At 49.7% G+C, this 24,181-nt stretch overlaps 1 protein-coding gene and 1 long non-coding RNA gene across 3 annotated transcripts; both read right to left on the bottom strand.

Annotated features, from left to right (window-relative positions):
• Nucleotides 1–4,942: 4,942 nt before the first annotated feature.
• NDFIP1 (Nedd4 family interacting protein 1) lies at nt 4,943–20,369 on the bottom strand. 2 transcript variants are annotated; one of them, XM_062638172.1, is made up of 8 exons: nt 20,168–20,369; nt 12,578–12,665; nt 11,304–11,434; nt 9,971–10,058; nt 9,672–9,796; nt 8,220–8,286; nt 7,734–7,839; nt 4,943–5,964 (listed from the first exon to the last, which is right to left on the bottom strand). In XM_062638172.1, the coding sequence occupies exons 1-7, from the start codon at nt 20,204–20,206 to the stop codon at nt 7,736–7,738; spliced, it is 642 nt and encodes a 213-aa protein (XP_062494156.1). In that variant the 5' UTR covers nt 20,207–20,369; the 3' UTR covers nt 4,943–5,964; nt 7,734–7,735. The 2 variants fall into 2 exon arrangements, with proteins under 2 accessions (XP_062494156.1, XP_062494155.1); XM_062638171.1 differs by having other exon boundaries at nt 4,943–5,941; nt 20,168–20,368.
• Nucleotides 20,370–23,130: 2,761 nt separating this feature from the next.
• Nucleotides 23,131–24,082, bottom strand: LOC134173779 (uncharacterized). The gene is made up of 2 exons (XR_009968394.1): nt 23,961–24,082; nt 23,131–23,414 (listed from the first exon to the last, which is right to left on the bottom strand). It is a non-coding gene; the product is annotated as an uncharacterized LOC134173779 (long non-coding RNA).
• Between the last annotated feature and the right edge of the window lie 99 nt (nt 24,083–24,181).

Raw genomic sequence — 24,181 nt, 5'->3', positions numbered from 1 at the left:
CCTCACCTGCTGTGGGCTGGCTCAGGCTCTGCTTAACGTGCAGAGGAAGTCATTCTCAGCAGCTTTGGAAAGCTTGCGCTGTAAAATGCTTCTTCCTCCCATTTCCAGCTGAAAAGCTTGGGGCAATAGAGGCTATTGTCTGACAAAAGCCTTCCTAGAAAACCGGGCAGGACCAAAGGACAAGGGGCTGGTACCCTATACGTCTGCTCGCCACCTCACTGCCCTGGGCCAGAATCTGGCACTGGATTCATCTCGAGTCCTTCAGAGCAGCTTCCTGCCCTTTGGGCTGCAGATTGAGATGGCAGTAAAATTCCTCCAAGAAATTAAGAGCTTTTGCTCCAAACAACTAAAACCACGGAGAGACGAGGACACCGACATCAGCACCCACACAAATGGAAGGAATTAAGCACAAGTGGCTCATCCGGAAGCCTGGGGATGGGGTTTTGCATCCCACACCACAGGAAATCCATTCTCTAGGTTGTGCTTCTCAGTTCCCTGATAGAAGTGCTCTGCTGTAACAGACAAATCACTTTGCCCATTCATGAGTAATTAGGTCCAATTTCATCCCACCTGGCCACAATGGAGCAGAGAAATGGACTTCCACAAGTCTCAGAGCTGCAGACACCAGGTCCTGTACCCAAATCCATCCCTGCACCTAAAGCATCCGGTTCCCACTCCCCTCAGGCACTCAAAATGCTGCCTTGTCTGCAGCTCTGCTTTCCCCAGACCCCAGCCCTAAAGCCAAGCCTGATTTACTTCCATGTAGGTGTTAGCAGAGAGCTGCCCGAGGAATGAGCAAGCCATGTCAGTGCTGTGCCCATCTCCACGGCCCAGCAGGGCCAGGCAGGTCTGCAGCATCCAGCACCGGCACCCAGCATCACACCCTATGGGGACATGGGGACACCTGGAAACAAAGAGTTAGGGACATCACTGGGGGCATCCTTCAGGGATGGCTCCGGGAAGAGGAAGAGGAGGCTGTTAGGAGCTGCAGCTCTGCAGTGGCAGCCCTGAAACCAAGGGCTGGTCTGAGAAGGGATAAGCCAGAGAATTGGCATGAAGAGTTCCCAGCCAGACTCAGAATCAGCTCACATTTACATCAGGTAACCACTCCAGCTCTATCCCCCTTGCTGCAGCCACTGCCCTGCGCTTCATCAGATTCGAACCTGTAGCTGTTTCAGGGGCTTGAGTTGGGAGTTTTAAAACATCATCTTGTCAAAGCCAAGCTCTGTGTTATTCTTTGTGTCACTGACTGCCCCTGCAGGCTTCAACCACCCTTTAGATGTGCTGGACACTGGTGGGTTGGGTTTGGGGGGCTTCTTGCAAAGGGGTTTTAGTTAGACTGAAGTTAATGTATTTCTGCTGTCCCTCTGCTGAGCTGCAGTGTGCTGCCACCAGCAGCTCCCCCAGCAGCGACCCAGCCCCATTGGCAGCTCCACCACCCAAACCAGCTCCCACACGGAGGGACAAATCCTAACCAGGCATTTTGTGCTGGTCCCACTTACCTCTGTGCAACTTGGAGAACCAACGCAATAACTCAGTGCGCAAACAGGGAGCGCACCCCATGGCAAAGGGTGATGGCGCTGCTGCAGTTGCAGCCTATGTGGGCTGCGGGGGAGATGCGTTTTCCCCCAGACAGGGGCTCCCCATCCCCTGCTGCAGGCTCAGAAGTCCCAGAGGAAGCATCACCACGCACAGCTGGGGCTTTTGAGCACTGCCCCGGTCACAGCTGCGGGAGGGGGCAGCGGTGATTGCAGCTGCACCACAGCCTCAGCCGGGCACTGCAGGTGCTGCCCTTCAATCCAGGCAGTGCAATGCGTGTGAGCGGGCGGGCAGACAGGGCAGCAGCGGCAGAGAGCCCCGAAATGGTGCAATTTGTGGGCAAAAGCTGCTGCAGGCATCACAGCGAGGGTGGGCAGAGCTGCGGCAGGGCAGGAGGGAGGGAGGGAGTGAGGGACAGATGGCCGCACGCACACTCGCTGCATCCCAGCCCTGCAGTGTTGACCATTGCACATCTGCAAGCCCTTTTCTCTTTCTTTCCCTCCTCCCAGATCACTTTAAAGGCCACATTAGGGCATAATTAGACAGGCAGTTAAATGGCGACCTGGCAGGGGCAGTGACCTCCGGCGGTGGCAGGAAGCGGAGCAGTGGGTGGGCTGGGGGTGCAGCCCCGCACACACCGCGCTCAGCACCACCAGGCACACGGGAATTACCGCTCGGTCACAAACCCTCCTTTTAAGCCCCCACCACAGCCTCGGTTTCCTCATTCTGCTCCAAGAAACCTGGCATTTTGGTGGAACGATGCTGAACGCTCCCCATCCCTGTCCCACGCACTGCACTGGCACAAGATGCCCCGTCCTCTCTCCACCGCCAGCACCGGTCCAGCCAGGGACTGACCCGCTGTCACTCATCCCCTGGCACCGACACTGTCCCATCCCGCCCCAAGCGGGGCTGGGTGCTGCACCCTCGGCTCTGGGCTGTTGTGCCTCCATGCAGGGCTGTCCCTTATCACCACCGCGACCTTTGCTGGGTGCAGATGAGCGGCTGGAGCCAGTTGGATTTGTTTGATTTCTGTTGCTGGTTATTAGGCAGAGGAAGTGCCAGAAGGGATTTTGACCTCGAGTTTAAACCTATTCCAATTAGAGCCACTGAGCCTTTAATTACTGAGCTCCAGCCCCTTTGGTTAAAGCAACAACAAACACAGACCCTGGTGGAAGATGGACTTTTCTCCTCATCGGCCCTCCGATCTGCTGCCCTCTTTGCCCATGGGCTGTGGGACTGTGGGCATGGGGCTTTTTGACCCACAAAGCCCCTCGTGCTGCCTCCAGACCCTGCAGCTGCTGGGGGTGATGACCATGGGCAGGAGGCAACGCTGCCCACTGTGCCTGCAGGATGCTCCAAGGACCATCTCCTGGTGCCCGGATGGAGGTTACAGTTTGGGGGCCCATTGGAGCTCACCAAAGGGCAATGGATATTTTGGAAACGCTGATTTCTTACTCAGGATAACTTCTATGGAGTGATTCCATCCTTACAAAGGCACTCCAGAGCACCCCTGTGCTTCACTCCACTTGGCCTTGGGACATGGATGGTGTTTAACCCCCCTGGAACTTTTGGCTCCTGGTGCAGACCCTTCCTGGCACTTCAGACCCCGGGCACAGATCCCTGCCTTTTGCTTCATTTCTTATATCCATTGCCATTAGGTTTTATTTACATGCTTAAGCTTAGCAAAAGAGGGTTTGTGTCTGTGTGAGTCCTATGATTTAAAAATAAGCTTCTAGGACACATCCTGAGATTGCTCTCTCACGTTAAACAATGACTGAACCCCACACTCTCTGGTACCTTCCTTCCCTGATGGGCTTTTTGTCCATTCCCCAAACAGTTTGGGAAATAAAGCAAAATGGACCTGGAGGTCTCCAGTGGTTTTATTCCTTAGCATAATCCTCTACTTCACACGGATAAATTAGCAGTGATCTTTCCACTGGGGGCCAAGCTCCAGCCGGAGCCAGCAGCAGAGCAGGGGCAATGGACAGATCCCATTCGTTTCCTCCGTGGTGGTACTACCTTCTCTATAGACAGATTTGATTTCCTCCAGCACATGCTGGTCTCCGTTTATCTGATCCTTCCCCCCTCAGGTTCCTTTTCCTTCTTTCATGGGAACTGGAAATAAGGTTTAAAAAAAACCTGGAGAAACCTTAAAGCAACTCTCAAATGATTGAAAAATAGGGTTCTGAAATCAGTGTACAAACAAGTCTGGTATTTGGACGAGAAAAAGCGACTCCTCTGTACCACAGCTGAGCTTTTCTGCATAAGGCTGCTACTGATGCAAAGTAGTTTAACCATTTTGAGAGCTGCCATGGAATAACCTGTGCCAGCAGCCAAGGAAAGAGCTGGAGAGAACTGCAGAGGGGCTTTGGACAAGGGTCTGTAGGGGAATGGCTTTAACCTGCCCGAGGGGAGACTGAGCTGAGCTCTTAGGCAGAAGCTCTTCCCTGTGAGGGTGCTGAGGCGCTGGCACAGGGTGCCCAGAGAAGCTGTGGCTGCCCCATCCCTGGCAGTGCTCAAGGCCAGGTTGGACACAGGGGCTTGGAGCAAGCTGCTCCAGTGGAAGGGGTCCCTGCCCGTGGCAGGGGTTGCAGGTTTACAGTGCTGGAAGGAGAAGCCAACCCAGGGGGTGGAAGGGCCAAAGGTGTGCATTTGGTCACTGCAGATGAGCACAGACTGGCCACTGATATGGGACCGAGCTGTCAGAGCCCCAAGGTCATTACTGGAGCTTGGAGCTGGTGTTAACACACATTGAACACGGGCCCGTCACCCACCTGCTCCTGGCTGCACATCCCACCCTGTGCCCTGAACACTGTCTGCAGGGGATGATGAGCAGCAGGTGCCTGCAGCTTCAGCCACCAAAGCAGGAATGCCAAATATTCACATCCTAAATAAGGCCCAGATTCCATGAGAGCAAGCACAAGGCTCATCTACCAAGCTTGGGCAAATGTGATGCAGTTCCTGAATGCACCAGGTTTTGCTTCACAGGACAAACTTAATAATTCTCTCTGTGTACACTTATTCTGGTTTAAAAAGGAAGTCTCTGTGTAACCGCCATCTATCCCCATCAGCCTGTTTGTTTGTGAGGACTATAAATGGGAGAAGCTCAGCCATGAACCAAACCCATGAACAGTTCCACAAGGCAGATGAGTTCTGTATGTGAAACTACCAAAATAATCCAAGACAGCCCCAAAATTGTATGGACCCAACCAATTCTTGAGCTGCCAGGCTGGCACCAGGACCTGGAAACCTGGTTACAAAGGGGAGACAGACACCTTGGAGATTCCTGTTACACCTTCCATGGAAGAGCAATGGAATTCCCCCAGAGCATCTGCATTTGTAATCAACGACCAGGTGCAATGAAGGCTTGAACCCAAATTAAACACTGCTCTACAGCAAGAAGTGCTACATAAGTGACATTTATTAACGTTCTGCTGTATTTACAGTTTTAACATAGTAAAACTCCGAAGTGAGTTACCGCTTGGCAGGAAGCACAGGAGTGCACATTAAATCTACATTTAGAACGCATCATAGTCTCTGCTAACACAAATTAGAAAAGCAAGAATTACAGGTGGGGTAGGAATTGTCTCCAAAGTCCCAAAGCCAAAGGAAAGAAAAAAGGCCTTTGTTTTGCAAGGTCATTTTTTATACAAAGTTGCATCATCACCTTTCGTGTCTCCACTACCAATGTGTACTGTGAAAACCCCTAGAGATCCAAAAGGTAGGTAGTATGAAAGTAAAGTATCCTACAACATTGAGAGTATAGACTATCAAAAACGTAATACTTGTGCTGCCTTCAAAGCAACGCTCTCTGCCAATGAGCCCTCAAGAGCCTGTACCAGAGACCCGCTTTGGCCACGGCAGCAGAGGTGCTGCTGGATACAAGCAGCAGGAAAAGGTGTGTGGCCAGAACAGAGCCATCACCCCAACCTCAAGGCCACCACCCCATCTTTGAGGCCACCCCTCTGTCCAGCAGCACTGCACAGGCTGCAGAGGCCAGAGCAGAGCCCAGGCCAGCTCCCAGGATGGAGGAGGAACTAAAGCAAGTCTGTCCCCTGCTGGCTCCAGGGCCAGGGCTCACGCTACCAAGCTCACTACAGAACTACCCATGGAAGGCTTTATTAGCACGTCACAGACTCGACCGCAAGAGCTTTTTCAAACATCAGCCACTAAATGAGTCAATGATTACAGAATTCTGCGTTAATTATTCAAACTTTACACCTAGAAACAAATAGAAAGAAATGCTTCTCCTTGTCTGTTTGAACAGTACTTTTATTTAGTTACTTTAAAGCAGGTGATTATTTTTTCTTCTGCTCCAGAGTCTTGATTCACTTCCTGCAGGTGTCCTGTTGCTTCTTGAGGGAGAATTCACTAATGCAGGAAGACATTTCCCAGAAAACATCTGTCAGAGAAGGATATTGAATACTGCAACTATAGTTAGATTGTTATTTTGGATAAAGAAGGATGTAGTTCACAAAGAGTGCAGGATGTCTAAAGGCTTATGAAGTATCTCAGTACACAATGACATGACTCTAGCAAAATGCTCAGTGCTTTTGTGTGCGTCTGAAGAGTTAAAACTCCTCAGGGGAAAACAGGCACTGAACCAGACAAGGCTCTTAGAAACACCAGCATTAAACATACACATGTACCAAATTACACCGTACTATGAGAACAAAATTGGACTGCCTTTAATTGCAGCATCCACCCAGGATGATGACGATGTTTGTATCTTTCCATCAAGTGTCTGGGTTGAAAGAGACATCCTCTACTTCTAAACTAGAACTGTTTAAGCCTGAGACCCACCACAAGCCCCTCGCGCTTGTCACATCCATCGCCAGCACACGTGGATGGAACAGTGACCACCAAGCTACCCATTCCATACAGTTTCACCAGTTGGTGTTTGCTGGTTGGCACTAACTGTTCCTCTCCTCCTCCATGAAAGGTTAAGTTTCAGTAAAGCTGCACAATTTCAATGAGAACAAACTGCAGATGATAAAGCTGATGCTGAAACGTGACCATACAGCGGGGGGAAAGAAACCCTCTGGTGACTCAGCAGGAATACGAGAGGATATTACAAACCCTGGAGGAGGCTGTAAACCATGACTGTGTTAAACAGAACTGAAACACTTCAATAAATGGACTGAACTATTTTTACACACAATCACCAGTGGAAACTCGGGCTGGAAAACACTGCACAATGGCTGGTTTGTGTGGCCTGCTCTCATTACAGCCTAGAAATGAAGCACAATCTTACGCAATTTGCAGTTTCTAATGAAAGGAAAGTGAATTTGGAAGAATCAAGCCTCAGTTTTAAAATCTGAACAATTTAATGACCCCCAATTTAAAGCTGGGGCTTGTTTGCTTTCTTTATGCCACTGTCCCAGCTGCAATTGCTTCAACCCTGTCTTGGGGAAATCTAGTGCTATTATGATATTTCTAAAGGGAGCATCATGTTGCATTCACCATCTGGGAAGCAACAGGATTTCCTTCCCCTCAGGGAGGGACAGTTAATGCAAGGCCATTATCTGCTGTAAGCAGGAAATTATGCTAGAAGGGTTCGACTACTTAAGCCTCCTTCTTTAAAGTCCCATTAAGAAGGCAGCAAAGTTAAGGTTTGGCCTCAGAATGAAAGACTTTTAGGCATTAAGGCCTTTGAAGGATGTTCAGGCAGGACAGTGTGTTATGTTCTAGTATGCGGGAGGGGTTTCTAACAAGCAAAGGTGTGCAGGAGCTTTATTTCTTCAGGAACTTGGCAGACTATTCAAGCAGAATGCAAAATCCACACAAATGGTTCTGTCTGGGGCATAAGCCAAAGACACTGGCACAACCTTCTAACACTCACGTTCAGGACACACCACGTGCTTCAGGCATGTGGCTTCTTCTGAAAGACTCGCTTGCCAAATACAGTGCAACAGCAAGGGGCAGAGATTTTGTTCTTACAATTCACGTCCTGGAGTCTAACGAATATACAAACTCCTCAAAGCAAAAACTCAAGGAGAAATGTCAAGTATTCCTCTGCTCCCCATCAAGTCAGTCTGGACTCTGCTGCAACAGGAGCTGACTACAGGATACCAAGAAACAACTGCTGTCTGCTGCCTAAACCATATTCAAACCAAAGCAAAGCCCAGCCTGAAAGGGTCACTAAATAGAATTAAAACCAAAAGAGAACAAAATCAGGAAAGCAGAAAGTTTACCTTTAGTAAATAAAGAGAACTCTGGTTCTGGGGAGAGTGGAGAAGGTGTCTGGCATCTTGCGAACCTTTGCATAATTAATAAACCCTCTGAGGAACAGCAGAAAACCTAGATGGAAAAACCATGTCAGTTAACACAGGTGCTGCTCCTTCAGTTAGAGGGAGCAGTTCAACCCAGCATTACTAATAGAGAGGGACATTTGTCACTGGGATGCACAACAGCTGATTAGATACAAGGTAATTGAGTTTTTTAATCAATGACACCCAATCTCTCAGTGCTTCAGGATGCTGCCACCAAGAAATGAAAACAAAAGGACAGTGTTTGTGTGTACCTTTAAAACCTTGAAGGCCTTCAGCAGGAGGAAGGGTTCTACGAGGGTTATATTTCACTTTTATATCAATATGCACGTATCTGAACAGCCAGTAAAGCCCAAACTGCACTTGACAGAGTTTTTAAGCACACATTCCTTCTCCCTGCTGAACACTCACCTAGTACAAGGAAGACCCACCAGAGCCAGTACTGGCCATCAAAGTAACCAGGAAAATAGGTGGAGAACTGGGGAAAAAAATACATACATACAAGTTAGAGCACATGGAAGTACCTGAATTCAAATCTGCTCCCCCCCATTTCAGCAGTAACCAGATCAAGCCCAGATGTGCACAGAAGAGACTTTATAGAACACCACATTTCATCAGTTGCACCAATTGCAGGGAACAAGCCACCCCCACAGACTTTCATTTAAGGTTTTTCCACACACACCAGGCAAACTCTAACCAAGGGGAATGGAACAGAACAATGCCCAGCCATAAACTCCCGCAATCAGTGCAGCATTAAGACACTACTGGGCAAATACCCCTATTTTCCCTTACATCTTTGATGCTTGTAAACCACAGCTGCAGTTTGTGCAAGGGAAGAGCAGGTCTGCAGCAGTGCATTAATTACACTGAGGTAGGACAGCACAGCAAACAAAAGTCCAGTTGAAAAAGAAACCCCAGACCTGTGGAACCCTCTGACAGGCTTTTCTATTGGGAAAATTACTGCCCATTGACTGAAAGGCACTGACACTATCAGAGCACTGAAGCTCATTGTGTCAGTGGTAAATACAGCAAGGTTTTTTTGTTTTCATTCTATTCAGGTTTAAAAACCTAACAAAAGATAAGCTTGTCATCAGAGGTTAAATCACATCCACAGGTTAAGTGGCACCTACTGCTGCCACACCTCTTAATCAAGCACAGCTCTTAACACCACTGGTACCAGGTGACCACAAAAAGCTCCACTTCCTACAGGAAAAGTCAATAGATGCTGCATTGACACATTCTAATTCCTAGCCCCAAAAGGTCAGGTATGAAGTGACAGCCCTAACCCAAATGCTCTCTACTGAAGCACACCTAATGAGCCTTTTTGCTTGCAATTTAAGCTCTCAGCCTGGAATGTCTGTGTGCCATTTTCACAGACACCACCCTTCCTTGGACTCCAAATAAAGCTTTCCTGATAGAAACATTTTCTCCCAGTCCCTCCAAAAAACATTTTGGCTTTTTTTCCCCCCATTCCTTCCAGCACCAGCACATCTCGATCCCTTTCTGCTTTCCCCCACAGCCGTTTCTCTTTCTCCCGCTCCGAGTTTTCGAAACACTACATCAGCCTTTCTCTACATCCAGGCTCCCATAAAAGAAACCAGCTCTGACCAGTCATCCCCTTCCTCTGCTGTGTGATCCGGTAGAGGGGAGCACAGTGGATGTTTAAACAGCCCGGATATGCCGAGTTTATATGGAAATGAAACAGAAGCGTGCTTCCTCCTATCCCCTCCTGCTTGTGCCGCAGGCATGTCGCACCAGAGGGCACCAGCGGGCTTCTCCCATCCACTTCAGCTAACTTCAGCGTAAGGGGGATAAAACCGAGCTAAACTGTCGATGTGCATGGGTTTGCACTACACAACTTACCCTGACAATAAGAATCCACTTAATGAGGGACAGACCAAACCCAGAAATGGCCCCATATCGTCCTGCAGCTGAAGTAGTCAGACAGAAAGACAGGAAAAATCCAATCCAGTTGAAGAGGAATGCCACTGAGAAAGCAGGAGAAAAGCAGCAGGTCAAGTCCTCTTTACATTCCAAATCAAAGAAAACATAAACCTTTGCACACAGGTTTCTCCTAGTGCTACATAAACTTAAGTGTGAAAATAACTCCAGCTACTTTGGCTCACTGCCTGAAAGAAGGGGAAGTCCCCCCATGGACTTACTGAAGAAAGTCAGCATGAAAATGCCATCATTTCCTATCCTCAGCTGGTCAGTGTCGTCAAAGTCATCCTGGGTCACAAATTCATCATCCTGCAAATCCAAGGGAGACGAGACATGGGTGGATTTATGTCAGACCAGTCCATACAGCACTACAAATCCTGCATGGGGCTCTTCAAGAAAGGGCCAGCAAATTGCAGAGCCTTCAGAAAGCAGCGTTCAACAGAGGGATCCAAAATGCTTCACTTACATTTAAGAAAGGAGGCCTCCAAGAAGGCTGGAGAGGGGCTTTGGACAAGGGCCTGTAGGGACAGGCCAAGGGGAATGGCTTTAACCTGCCCGAGGGGAGACTGAGATGAGCTCTTAGGCAGAAGCTCTTCCCTGTGAGGGTGCTGAGGCGCTGGCACAGGGTGCCCAGAGAAGCTGTGGCTGCCCCATCCCTGGCAGTGTTCAAGGCCAGGTTGGACACAGGGGCTTGGAGCAAGCTGCTCCAGTGGAAGGGGTCCCTGCCCGTGGCAGGGGTTGGAGCTGGAGGAGCTTTGAGGTCCCTTCAACCCAAACGAGGCTGGGATTCTATGAAAAGTCCCCTGTAGGGCAGAGGGCTGGAATCCTCAATCACAAAGGGGTACAAATGTAAGCAGGACGCTTCTCATCCTGAGACAATGCAGGGCATGAAATATTACATACATAATATGATTTCTAGTATTTTTAAGATAGTCAAGACCCAGCCTGTTCTTGGTCTCACTGTGAAGAACTCCTCTACTCATCAAAGCTATTAAACCTGTCATCTCAGCAAAGAATTTGGCTTCTACGAAGGAGCAGAACAAGCAGTGGCCATGTAACGCAGGGGTAGAGGAAGAAGCTGAACAAGAGAGAGTGCTGGAAAAAAAACAGAATAAACGAAAAGAAAAACTAATTATTCTGACAGAATGGCTTTCCCATCCTTGTATCAGCTACACTGACCTCTGGGGCAGTCAACAAAGTAAGCAGGAGGAGTATCAAGGCTGAACAGTTAATCCTAAATCTTTAAAAAGCCCCAGTGGCAGTGCCCAGGGACACAGTACAGCTCCCCTGTCAGCGTGCCCAGCTAATCTGGATGCTGGCATTGCTGAGGTGTTTACATCACCACAGCCACCCACAGGAACACTGGCAATTACAAATAATAAAAATAACCAGCAGAAAAACCCCCAAATTAGCCCCAGGCTCTTGGGAGTGTGTGGTACCAGCGCCCCAGGAAGCTCAGAACAAACACAAGCCATGGCACTTGCTCAGCAGGAGTTAAACCAGAAGTTCTCCACCAGCAACGTGAAGGACACGGAGCTGGCCGAGTGTACTCACCCTTCCAGGAACCAAGGGGATTGTGGCTTCAGCCTTGGTTCTCTCTGCCTCATCGTAACTAGGCAGTGTTGTGGCCACGTTGTAAGATGGAGGCTTAGGAAATCCTGACTCATCCTTGTAGTCAAAATAAGCTGCAAAACAAAGGGTATACAGAAGGTAAGTTGTGGGTTCCCCGAGAACACCGCGTTGGGAATGAGCTGTGCTTTGGATGACTTCAGAAGACGTCAATACCCCAGGCTGTCAGATCTGGCCCCTCCTGTTCCCTCCCAGCCTCCTGCCATCCCAAAACAGAAAGTGGAAAACATGGGAGCACCTTATCTGATATAGAGCAGTGCTCTGGGTATCAGTGTAACAGGCCTGGCTGTTCCTGTTTAAAACAATGATACACGCTGTGTTTCTCCTGACTTCAATGATCAGAAGTAGTCATGTTTTCAAATCCAAGGGCTTTGAGTGAGTCAAAGGCTCACTGCAAGCCTCAGCCCACCAGTGACCAGTCTTTCCAGACAGAGACCAAAAACAGTTTCTAGCTGGATGGAAAAGGGATTGGAATAAGTGACATCACACTTCTGAGCCCCAGTCACTGAGATGCACTAAAGAACTAGAACTAACGGGACATCTTCATGGTGACTGTGCCAAGGCAGGATGCTCAACAGGCAGCTTGGTAAATACAATATCCAAACTTCTACCCATAGCTGGCTGACAGACCCTGCAGTATGCTGCATTTGATTCACAAATCTTGTCTGCATAGTTGACTATGAAAAAAATAGGGAAAAAAAAAGAGATTTACCTAAGCCAAAATGCTCTGATACATAACCAACACAAACCAAGCTGCTTTGCTACAAGCTATTAGGGACATGACAGTGTGATGATTCAGAAGTATAATCCTTAGGACAAAGTCTTTAGTTACTGAAAACTGCAGGAAGAGTGAATTCTTAATCCCTTTTAAGTAACAAGCCCTTTTTGGAAGGAGCACAGCATCATCCAAATGGCAAATAATGAGAGGGGAACCACAAATCCTCACAGCACTTTGATTTTTAACTGTCTTCAACCTGCTGAGAACACCACGAAATGTAACTTGAACACCACTTGATGGGATGACATCAGATGAATGTAGCCAAAGTGCATCTCCTAAACCACAAGTAACAGCAGTCTCTCTGGATCAATTCTGGTCCTTTGCAGCCTTGGCAAGGATGCTGCAATGCCACCCATCAATAATAAGGAGAACAAGCAAGGAAGAAGAGCAGAGCAAACCTTGCTTTGTAAGTGAAATGTACCTGTACTCTCTGCAGAAATGCTGCTGTAAGGTGGAGGGGCATCATTCAGCACGGGTGCAGTCTCGCCTGGCTCCTCTTCATTCTGCAGCTGAACAGACCCACACACAGAGAGGTTAACGGGGCTTCCCAAGCTCTGTGAAATCACCCCACAGTTTTAACTGCACACATCAGACTCTTCTGTTGGACAACTGTTGTGCAGCACCATGGGATACATGAGAAGCAGCTCAGCCTCCCTCCAAACGCTCCCACTTGAAATGATCTATACATCATCTCAGCTTTAATGTGGTTTTAGTCGTATCCTCACACACCTGGCAAAGAGCAGCACACATCTTTTCAGCACCTTCCCATTCCCCTGGCACTTCTTCAGCTCACACTGCTTAGGAACTGCAGTTACACCTGGTTTAGTCGAAGGGACACCATGAGATACCCAACAGAAGACTCCCTTACTGCCTGTGGCTTTGCTAAGGAAGGGTTTTTCCATGGATACATTACATAAAGATACATACAAGTGTGGATCTTGCCATTTCCTTTCAACCTTTCACACTGCATGACTGAAAAGGAGATGGGTTATTTTGTGCACTGTGCCTCCCACAGTCTCTGTATAAATAACCACACAGCTTATCAAACACAGTGTCACTTGCATGAAGCAGGCACGTGAACACAGGCTTTGGCCAGAGAATCCAGCAATACCAGGGCAGAAGCATCCAAAGCAGAACCAACCAGAAAGGAATCTGTAAATCAGCTGCCACCTAATGATATTTTCTTCTTCTTTCCTTTTCTCATCATCTCACCAACTACCCTCTTTTGTAATCACCACAGGAATAACCCTGCAACCTCTTCCTTAACATCTCCTTGACCTACCCCTCCCATATACCCACACTACTACTCATGAAGCCATCCATGATGTTTTGGTTTCTCTTCTCTGGAGAGACATGCTGCCATTCAAGTCCTTCCCAAGCATGTAATGCAAGGGGTCAGGGGGTGGGAATATGTTCCTGTTTCACTTCATGTCTTATAAGGAAAAAATCAAAATCAGCTCACACTTCTAACTGAAGGGCTTGTTTCATACATAACTGTTGTGGGTTTTTACTCCTTTTAATGCCTAAGAGCAAAGCCCAGACTCCATCCATGTGCTCTGTGAAAGTCAAAGCCAAAACCTTCTCAGATGCTCGAAGCGCAGTTCACTGGATGTTTGGATGCAAGACCCACTCTATTAGTGAAGGAGGAAAGGCTCCAACACACCAGAACACTTTGGATACTGCATTCCCTGCACTACCCCCTCACCTGGTGAAGGGGTGGCAGAAACTAAAGCCCTAATGTCTGCAAGAAAGAAGACATATACAGCTTAAAAGCACAATCACCAGGGAGGGGGAAGGAAAGCGCTAGATGTGACAACACTGGGAGAGATGAAATGAAAGAGGACACAGATTATTGAGTGGAACATTAATTCCTACCACTGGAATTCTTACAAGGTTCTTCTTTCAATAGTAAAAAGGAACGCCTATTTTTACAACAATGTTGTGTGGGAGAAAGCGAGCGGAGCTTACTGCTGGCTTCAAACCATTCCAATCCAGGTAATGACACAAAAAACACAGTTACTTTTGGAAGCGCAGCTCAAGGCTGCAGGAGGTATAGTTACAGAAAACAGCTTTTTCTTCTAATGGACAACGTACACAAATGCCTGCCAGCCTTTTTAATGATCCCAACCATCTAAAATTCAACTAAGTGCCTATTAGCAAAGCAGCAAGGGTTCATGTGGCAGGAAGAATGAATCACCAGGCTTCGTGTGGTGCAGCTCTGCCCTCACCTCACATGCTCTGTCTGCCCCAGGTAGCACCAGGGATGCACTGAGCCACGCTACTCGGGTTTGCGGCCAATTCCCCCCTGGGCCACTGCTGAGTCTTCAGAACCCAGAGAACCCGGTGAAAGCAGGGTTTGACTTATGGCTGGTTTGCTGAGGTTGTGGGTCTTCCTTCTTCGATTTACTGATGGATTTTAGCTTTTACAGCAAGATTCCTATATTTGAGGCTTTACAAAAGAATCAACAGAATCACAGATTGGTTTGCGTTCGGAGGGACCTCAAAGCTCACCCAGTCTCAACCCCCTGCCACAGGCAGGGACCTTCCATTGGAGCAGCTTGCTCCAAGCCCCTGTGTCCAAGCTGGCCTTGAACACTGCCAGGGATGGGGCAGCCACAGCTTCTCTGTCTTGAAACAGTTCCATGTGAACTTTGCAGAAAGCATTTCCAACAAATATATTTATTAATTCTTCTAAATTTGCTGAACTTGGCACAGGGGCTGCTGACACAGATTTAACCCTGGGGGGTTTTAACCTCCCCGTGCCCTTTGCAGATATTCTTTACACTAATTCAGCATTACTACAAGCTTCGCCTTAGCAACAGATCATCAATAATACATTAACTCAGCCACAGATCATCTGTGTTTACTGCATTTCAGTTCTTATTTTATGTGTGGCACACAAGGTAGAACAGCACACAAATGCAACAGAGGAAGATAACCCTGATCAGATCCCATTTTTGTTGTTACTGTGGTTTCTCTGAGATTTCAAAAGGCAGATATTCAGGCGAATGCCAGAAAGAGAACTGATATTTGTTTTAAAAGGCAACAGGATCGATGTTTTCAGAGCAATGGAATCATCACCTTTGCAAGCCAAATGCTAAGAATAAGTAAGTTAAAATGTGCACCACTACTAAATCTGGGAGTACTCCAGCACAGCAAGAGCCTGCCCACAAACAGGTTACACTTCACTCCCATCGCAACATCCCTTATTCCTCTCCTTCCATATCTCTGGCCTTGTGGGAGCAAATGCAAGTTGCTGCCAACTCTGAAGAAGAGAATTATTTTCACTGACTTATACTTCCTTACATCCCCTGACTTGAAATCTTGACTTTTGCCCTATGCTGTTGCAGATCCCCATAACTTATAATTCCCCTTATTAATCACCAGGAATAACAGCACATATAAGCTGTCAGACATATATATAATATATATATAATAGATATACAATATAAGCACTGGTAAGCTGTCAGACAAGGCAGCCCACATCCATTAGGCCTCTCCCTGATGAGCAAATAACTGTTTTCTCTGTCGTCACCTCCAGTTCATTTAGCCCGAGGAGTGATAGTGCCTGCCCCAGCCCCACGCATGCTGTCAGCTCTGCAGTGACACTCAGCAGTCACAGTCCGAGCAAACCCTCCCCTGGCTCCTCCGTGCACCAGGAGATGCCGATGCTCCTGCCTAGGCCTCACGATGGGGAATGGATTCTCCCTTGGGCCCTGAGCACAGCCCAGCTCTGGGGAGTGAATCCTGAGGTCTCTGCCAGCCTCAGCTTCTCCTTCACTTTAATACAGGACTGAGAACCGGTCCTTCGTTCCCCCTCCCAAAACATTCCATGCAGTGAGCACACAGCTGCACCCACACAGTGGGATGCACGGGCAAGGACCAGGAACCCCGCAGGAGCATCCACCTGAAGGGTCAGTTTGCAATGACCTCCCCAGCTACCAAGGTGAACACCACAAAGCAAAACGTATTTGATGTCCATCGAAGTACCACCCGTGCTCACGAGGATGTTTTTCACTGACTCACTGCAGTTAATGGCCTGCCAACATGGAAATACACTTCAGCCCTGGGAAACAGCTCTGCTTAAACAGGGAACTATACTGGTCTGGCTGGACTGCAAACATGCACTTGGGCCAGCACAAACCTGTGCTGCAAGCCCCTGTGTCCAACCTGGCCTTCAACACTGCGAGGGATGGGGCAGCCACAGCTTCTCTGGGCACCCTGTGCCAGCACCTCAGCACCCTCCCAAGGCAGAATCCTGATACCTAAGATAATGTTTTATTTAGAAGTTTGCAAGGCTATTTTCTCCTGTTACACAAACTATTTATCACGCTGGCCAACTACTGTTTCACTGCCTCTTCCCAGTCCTGTTACAGATGGACTATATTTTAATTCCACAATAACTTTTTCAGATAGAATCACTAAAGCCTTTCAGCCTCACCTGACAGGTACACTGCTGCCTACAGGTGTAGGTGTTTGAGAGGCAAACAGCAAGACTTTAGTCACCTCAACACACTCTGGGCTGGTCATTGGGCAGCCCCAGGCAAGGCGTGTGGTCCCTATCAGTTGCAGCAGAATGCAAGAGCATCACTTTACTCTGCAACTCTTTAAATCTTTCCTGGGTTTATGCCAATGGGTATCTCCCACTCTGCTTGTCTGAATGCAAAAAAAAACTGAAAACAACCTACTCTGGAAATTTTCTTATCGTTCTTATCAGTTGCTTGTATCTATAGCAAGCACATCTTCTGCATACTGCAAGCACCTCACCAAGGAAACGAACAGCACCGACACCACTAATTGTAACTGCTGACATTAAAAGATTTGGTATATTCTCATCTTTGAGTTTCAATCTGTGTGACTGCTCCAACAGAAAAAATGAAATACAAGCTTGAGGTAAGCACAAGGTGGCAATTGGCTCTTTGGTTCACTCCAGCCTTCCCAGATAGTAAGTAATCATTGTGGTCCTCCATGGATTCAAGCTGCATTCACATCATATCCTCAGCAATGTATTTCTTCTGCAGTTTCACCAAAAGAAAACCAAAGGAACTCAAATTCTTCCTTATGTTTGCCATGGACACCTCCCCTTATGAAGAGATTCAGGATCCATGTAAGCCTTCAACAAATGGAACAGGAAGAAACATCACTCAGCAAGGAATGTGTCCTCACTATTTAACACACCCATCATTTTCTAGGTGGGTTTACATCACTCACGTACATCACACATATCTTCAAAAGCTTCAAGTAAAAAGCAAGCTGCGGTGAACACACAGTGTAAATAAACCTATTAAAAGCCTGGTTATTTTTTCCAGCGTGGAGGCTGGTTTCTATTCTAAGGACAAAATACAGTTCTGCCACTGAACTCACAATCCAGGTCATGCCCAAAAGGCTTTAAGCCACCTAATCCTAACAACATCCCTGTACAGCTTCCCCAGAGGCAGGTCTAAATGCCAACAGCCTCCCAGTGTCCCTTTCTGGAACACAGCACCGCCCAGGATAACGACACCAGGGCGTGCTGCTGCCGTCCTTCCTGCAGACATCTCCCATTCCCATCTACAGCAAGCTCAGCCCATCACCCTGACAGCAGGTTCCAGGAGGAACTGAAACCAGCAGCCTGCCCTGGTCACACTGCTCCAGCCTGTGCTCCTGATGGAAAAGGGCTGGAGGAAGCCGAGATCTCTTCTCTGGAGTTTTTGCTTTATTCTTCACCGAGCTGCACTTCCTCAACATGTCAGATCAGACTGCAACATCATCCGAAGGCGTCATCGTAGGCTATTTTTTATCAGATTATCTAATGCCTGCACAGAGCACACGGGCTGGAAAGTTAGCTTTAGAGAACAAATCATGTGCCACTGCACAGCCCTGGAACACTGCACGCGTGGGTGAACGGACACAGCACAGGCTGCCAGTCTGCAGCCAAAGAGGCTGCTGGGGTGCACGGCCACCCCTCACTCCCCATCTACAGGGCTGAGGAACAGGGTGGAAGAAAACAGCCAGATTCAAACCCAGTTATCGATCCCTGCTGTGGTCTGATCACCCTCATCACCATCAACCTTTTTCTTCTGGAAGTACACACATGCAGATATCAAATCACTACAAGTCTGTCTTCACTGGCACAAGGTACAGTCATTAATTGTACATTCAGGCACACAGTAAGGATCAGCTGTTGTTGAAACACCTTCAGTGCTGGGGAGACCCTCCCACCCTCTCATCTCCTCTTCATCTAAATACCAACTCTGCATCTTTAGTTTCACAGCTTGCAGGGGTTTTGGGAGCTACGCAAGCGTTAGGAGCTGGTTCAGCAGTAACACACATTACACCACCACAAATAAGTGTTCAAGGCCAGGCTGGACAGGGCTCAGAGCAAGCTGCTCTAGTGGAAGGTGTCCCTGCCCATGGCAGGGGTTGGAACTGGATGAGCTTTAAGGTCCCTTCCAACACAAACCAGGCTGGGATTCCATGAAATACCTGGGTTCTGGCAGAGGTCGAGGGAAAAACAATCAATTTCTAAACAGCTACAGAAAAGTAAATATATTTACAGGGCAGTTTCTGACTGTGCACCCCAGTTACACCACTGCTTTCCTGGAGCCTCCATGATCTGCTTGGCATTAGTAAAACCCCCAGGGCGCAGCCTGCTCTCTGCAGTGCCCCATAAGAGCTCTACAGCACCAACACTCTCTGCTTTCTGTCTGCCTGATGTGTCCACAGGAGCTGGTGAAACACCAACTTCACACATTGCTCTGTAAGGAGACCAGGACAGCATGTATGGGGCAGGTAGCGCCACTGAAGAGCAACTCAGCAGTGGCACGTTTGTCAGCCCTCTCCACAGGCTCCAGGCGATGGGACACGAAGCAAGAGCCTTTTAAAAGACACTTGTGAAGATGTTTGTTGGGGTCAATGCTAATGGCAGGACTCTTGACAGGAAAGGCGATCAGTGAAGACCTGGTTATTTGTACCTGCCATTTCCGAGAACGACAACAGAGAGATTTGTCTTCATAAGCAAACATCTGCTTTGCACGGCACAACAGAAAAAAGCCCGAGTTTTATTTAACTTTTACATTTCTAGTATGTAAACCCCAGAGGCCTCCAGCTGGCACGATAAGGGTAATATTGCATCTCGTGTGCTGAAGTGAATCTCTGAAGAGAATCGCATTTTCTGGAGACAGCCTACCCACGCTGACAATGCTCCCAAGGCAAAGTCATGGCACAGGGATTTCTACGAAGAACCCTGGGTCAGCAGGAAAAGTGCTGTGTACCATTTGGAGGGACTTCTCCCTTTATGTAATGAATTCTCCACGTCTGCTCGTCAGGAATACAACCAGAGGAGCGGGGTCACACAGCGGGATCCAACGGGGCCCAAACCCCTTCCATGGGGCTGATGCTCCTGACAGAACACGTCCAATCCCGCAGGAGGCGGGGAAGGGAGAACAACCCCGCATTTACGAGGGAGCTCTGTAGGGCCGGTCTCTGGCCTGCGGGGGTTTCAACCTGCGGCAGCGGGGACCCCAAGTCAGCGATGAACTGAAGCTAACTGTAACGTCCCGGCCCAGCCCCGCTCCCGACCTGCGGGCTGGGACCGCGGCGGCGCGGCCCTGCAGCACGGCGGGGGTCGGGCTGACAACAGCGGCCGGGGACCGCCGCCTGCGCGCAAGGTCGCCCCGGCCCCGAGGCTGCACAGCCGAGGAGGAGCCGCCGCTCCGCAGCCCGAGCGCGGCCCGCCCGCCGGCAGGGCCCACCGCGCCCCAGCGGGCACCGAGGCCTCCGCAGCCCCGGTCACCGCCCCGATCCCCGCCTCTCCCCGCGGCGGGGCAGCGGCTCCGCTCCCGCAGGCCCGGCCCAGGCCCGCAGCCCTGGGAGACGCCCGGCCTCGGGCCAGGGCTGAGGCGCCGCCCGGCTCCTTGCTCCTGGGCACAGCCGCGGGGGAAGGCGGTGGAGCCCCGGCCCCGGCCCCGTCCTCGTCCTCCCCGGCCCCGTCCTCCCCGGCGCGGCCTACGGAGCCGCGGGCCCCCCTCACCTGCTGGTACCGGCCGCAGCCAGGCTCGGCTGCCGCCATGGCGCTCGGCGGAGCGAGGGCGAGCGGGCACGGAGATGGGGACTCGGCGGCGGCGCTGCCCGGCCGCCTCCCGACGGGCTCGGCGGAGGCGCAGGAGGCGGCAACCGGGTCGCTCCTTGCTGCGGGCTCCGCTCCCGCCCTTCCCCGTCACGCTCGGTCGCGCCCGCCTCCCGCCCCGCCCGCCTGCGGGGCCGGGCCGGGCCGGGCCGGGGCCGAAGCCCGCTGGCAGCGGGGTCCGGAGCGGTGGTCGGTGCAAGGGCCAGGCCGGCTCCGCTGGTGCCCGGGGAACGACCGGAGCCGGCCCGGAGCGGGCCCCGGGGCCCCCGGTGCTCCTCTGCCCGCGGGGTGCTGTGGGCCGGCAGTCTGTGGGAGCTGCAGAAGTGACCACACAAACTCTGTGCACCACTTTATTATATATGTTATATATGTTATATATTATATAATGAAACTTCATGTATGATTATTCAGAATGAAAGCTTCCACAGAAAGTGTTGTTAAACCGTGTTCTGGGCTGCATCCCCAGAGCATGAGCAGCACATGGAGGGATGGGATTCCACCCCTCTGCTGCGCTCTGGGTAGTTCTGGTCCAGCTCTGGGCCAACGGCACACGAGGAGTGTGGAGCTGTTGGAGCGAGCGCAGAGGAGGCCATGGAGCTGCTGCGAGGGCTGGAGCAGCTCTGCTCTGGAGCCAGGCTGAGAGAGCTGGGCTGGGGCAGCCTGGAGAAGAGAAGGCTCCTGAAGGGGAGACCTGAGAGCAGCTCCAGTGCCTAAAGGGACACTGGGACTAGGTGATGTGTAAGGTCCCTTCCAACCCAAACATTCTGTGATTTTATGATGACTCTGTGAAACCCACTGAGTCAGAAAATTGAAATAAACCCGTGTTGAAAAACAAGGCCACCTCAGCAAGAACGCACCAGGGCACCCACAGAAACCAGCACCGTCCTAAGCCACATTAACCAAGGCTTGGCCATACGTACCCCTACCTATCCCCATCACCAACACCCCATCGGTGTGCTGACACGTGCCTGCACTGCCATCCGCAGCGGCGTACCCGCACAGGCAGAGAAGAGGCCTGCGACATGCTGCGCTGCAGCTGAAGCAAATACGAGATGTTGGCCAACTCCTCCGAGAGCACCATCAGATCTTTCATATCCACAGAAAGCAGATGGCATCGCAGATTTGAAACCTCAATCCAAAAGAAGCACGCGTAGGAAACCACACGGAGATAGAGCCTGGTTTATTCAGACGGGTTTCTGCGTTGAATGTTGCACTGGTGAAGAGACTTCCCAGCTTGTGTAACCTTTATATTCTTCGTGCGCAGTCCAGCTATAGTCAGCCTTGTACAGAACTACCCACATCAGTCCCTAAGGTTTATGAGGCTTAAATATATCAGCTTTAGGATGAGGAAGGCTGAATCAGCCCCCCTGGGATTCCAAGCTGCAAATTCAGAGTCAGAAGCATTTAAACCTGAGAACATCGGTTTGAACTACTCAGTCATAAATACATGCCCTAATGCTCATTAGTCAGGGCCATAATCAGGTTGGACGTTTCCTTTTTTTGCCTTTGCAGGAGTAGATAGCTCACTGCTCCCTTAGTGAGATGAACGGACGTCATGTTGAAGAAGAGGCAGAAATCATAAAGGATTTTAGCCAGGAATAACCTCAAAGAGCAACTCATGAGAAATGCTGGAGACGCAAGGAGAACGCACGGTTCTTGCAACACAGGTACCTTTGAAGGAGCTGGAATGCGAGCTGCAGGCGCTGGCGGGCTCTCTGGTTTCACCTTTCCACAACATTCACCATTTGCACTAAGAATCTCCCTGCAGTAAGAAGCTGTCCTGCTGACACGCACAGATTTACTTGCCGTTGAGGTGGGATTATAGCCCAGTGGTGATTAGCTGTGCACTGATTGACTCAGACATCGTAGACACTAAAAAAAGAAGCAACCTGTAGATGCCTGCAGGAAGATGCTGGAATGTATCCTGAAGAAATGGTGAAGCAGTTTGTGTCAGAGCCATTCTGGGGCTAGCTGGAGGCAAACCACGGCCTAATTAGGCCATATAGTCTGAGCAAGACTGATTTGCGAGGGGCAATGCAGTTTCTTCCAGCTGCTTTCTGTGTGTGTTTGATTTTCTTAGGTGGGGGAAAGCTGTAGAAAGATGATGCTGTGGTTATAGCGCATGACCGGTTCTGCTTTCCTTTCCCACATGGGTTTGGGCACATCACTTCATGCCTCTGTGTGTTTTGACTCTTCCTCCAGTGCAAAGTGTCTTTTCTGCCAAGAGGTGTTCTGAAGCTTGAAGTCATTGCTTTTCATTGACTTCCACATGGGATGTGCTGTGGAAGTATTTGAAAGCGACTGAATGTGTTACAGAATTGCAGTAGAGAGTCTTCTGAAATCACTGTACAATAACACTGCACAAGCGCTCCTTTAATTGTTGTGTATGACTGCGCAATAAAGGGAACACTTTTCATCTCCACTTTGTAATAAATATTGAACGCTAAAAGCTAAATAACAACCCCCAGAGGCAGGGTGTTTTAAAGCTAGAATAGTGAGAAATAAGCAGGGCACCCTGTGCCAGGGCTTCACCACTCTCACAGGGAAGAACTTCTTCCTTATGTCTCATCTCAATCCCCAACGCAGCCTCGTCGGGAAGGGACTGGCATGTGTGTGCTCTAGAGCTGTCTGCTCGTGCACCACCTCAGCACGTTGGCTTGTGGTGACCCCCCCCAGCAAACTCCTAACTGGGATTTGGGTGCTGCTGGGAGAGCTAAGCAGGGAGTGGGGCTCGCAGGGCCGACATCTGCCCGACATGGAATCTTGTTTCTCCTTTTCTTATAAATAGAGGTGGGAAGGTAAGTGGAACATGCTGGAGCAGGGAGAGGTGACAGATGGTGGATATCAAAAAGACTTTGATTACAGGATTTGGAGAGAGGGGCCTTTATGGAGATAATTTTTTAATTGTTGCTTTTTTCAGGGAAAAAATCCCAGTGCTCCCAAGCAGTTCCCAGCGAAAGCCCTGGTCTCTGAGCACTGTTGACTCTAATCACTTCGACACAGAGAAAAAGAAAATGCTGTGCTTGTTAGAACTCCTTGGTTCAACTTCTTCTGCAGAGAAGTGTTTGTTTCCTTCCATCTGCTGCCTTTGCAAGGAAGGAAAATCAGCCTGCTCAGATACCAGGAAGTTCTTCAACATTTGCACAGCTAGCTGGAAATGCAGAAACAATAACATGCATAAATTATCATACCTAAAAATACCCTGCGTGCCAGTCACACATATAACCCAGCCCCGGAGCGACTCCTAAGTAACATAAGACTGCATAAAGTATGCAGATACACGGGATGTGGGCAGAACAGGGCAGCTGTGGCAGCAGATGCACGTGCCTGGCTCTCTTGTACCATTGTAGTTTCTTCCTCTCATCAAAACATGTTTTGCTTTTACTGGGAGCTGCCGGCTGCCTCCTTCATCTTTGTGCACTGTATCTGCCAAAGCCACTTGCACAGGAGATTAAAGCGAGAGCCAGACCCTTTGTGATCAACAGAGACCCCAGCATTTCAAGCAAATCCATCCTGACACTGGGGCTGTGTGAGCAGCGTGGTAGGATGCTGTAAGGCTGATCCTCAAATGCCACGTTTCTCCTTTGGGGGCAAAGTACAGCAGAGGCAGGGCAGGGATGGGTGATGGGTGTCCACAGGCCGCTCTGACAGCAGACAAACCCAGCCACCCCAGGGCAGGACACGGTTGTTGCCCTACAGCTCTCTGCTGTGGGAAGTCCATGGTGTCTCTTGCAATCAGTTCCTATGTGCTCCGTGTCTCCAGCAGTTGCTTTCCAGAACCCTCCGAGCCCGCGCACGTTTCCATGGTAACGCCAAGCAATGATGCGGTGACTGCAGGGTTGAGGTGCTGGTGCTCTCTCCCCTCCGAGCCCTGCACCAGTTCTGGCTCTGCACACCAGAAGCTGCAGGTGAGCTGCA

Source organism: Pezoporus occidentalis, unplaced genomic scaffold (genome assembly GCF_034315485.1).
Source record: "Pezoporus occidentalis ecotype Australia unplaced genomic scaffold, CSIRO_AGI_Poc_V1 ctg55, whole genome shotgun sequence".
Classification (NCBI taxonomy): Eukaryota; Metazoa; Chordata; class Aves; order Psittaciformes; family Psittacidae; genus Pezoporus; species Pezoporus occidentalis.
The sequence above is the reverse complement of the archived record's forward strand: the minus strand, read 5'-3'. Positions and strand labels throughout refer to the sequence as shown.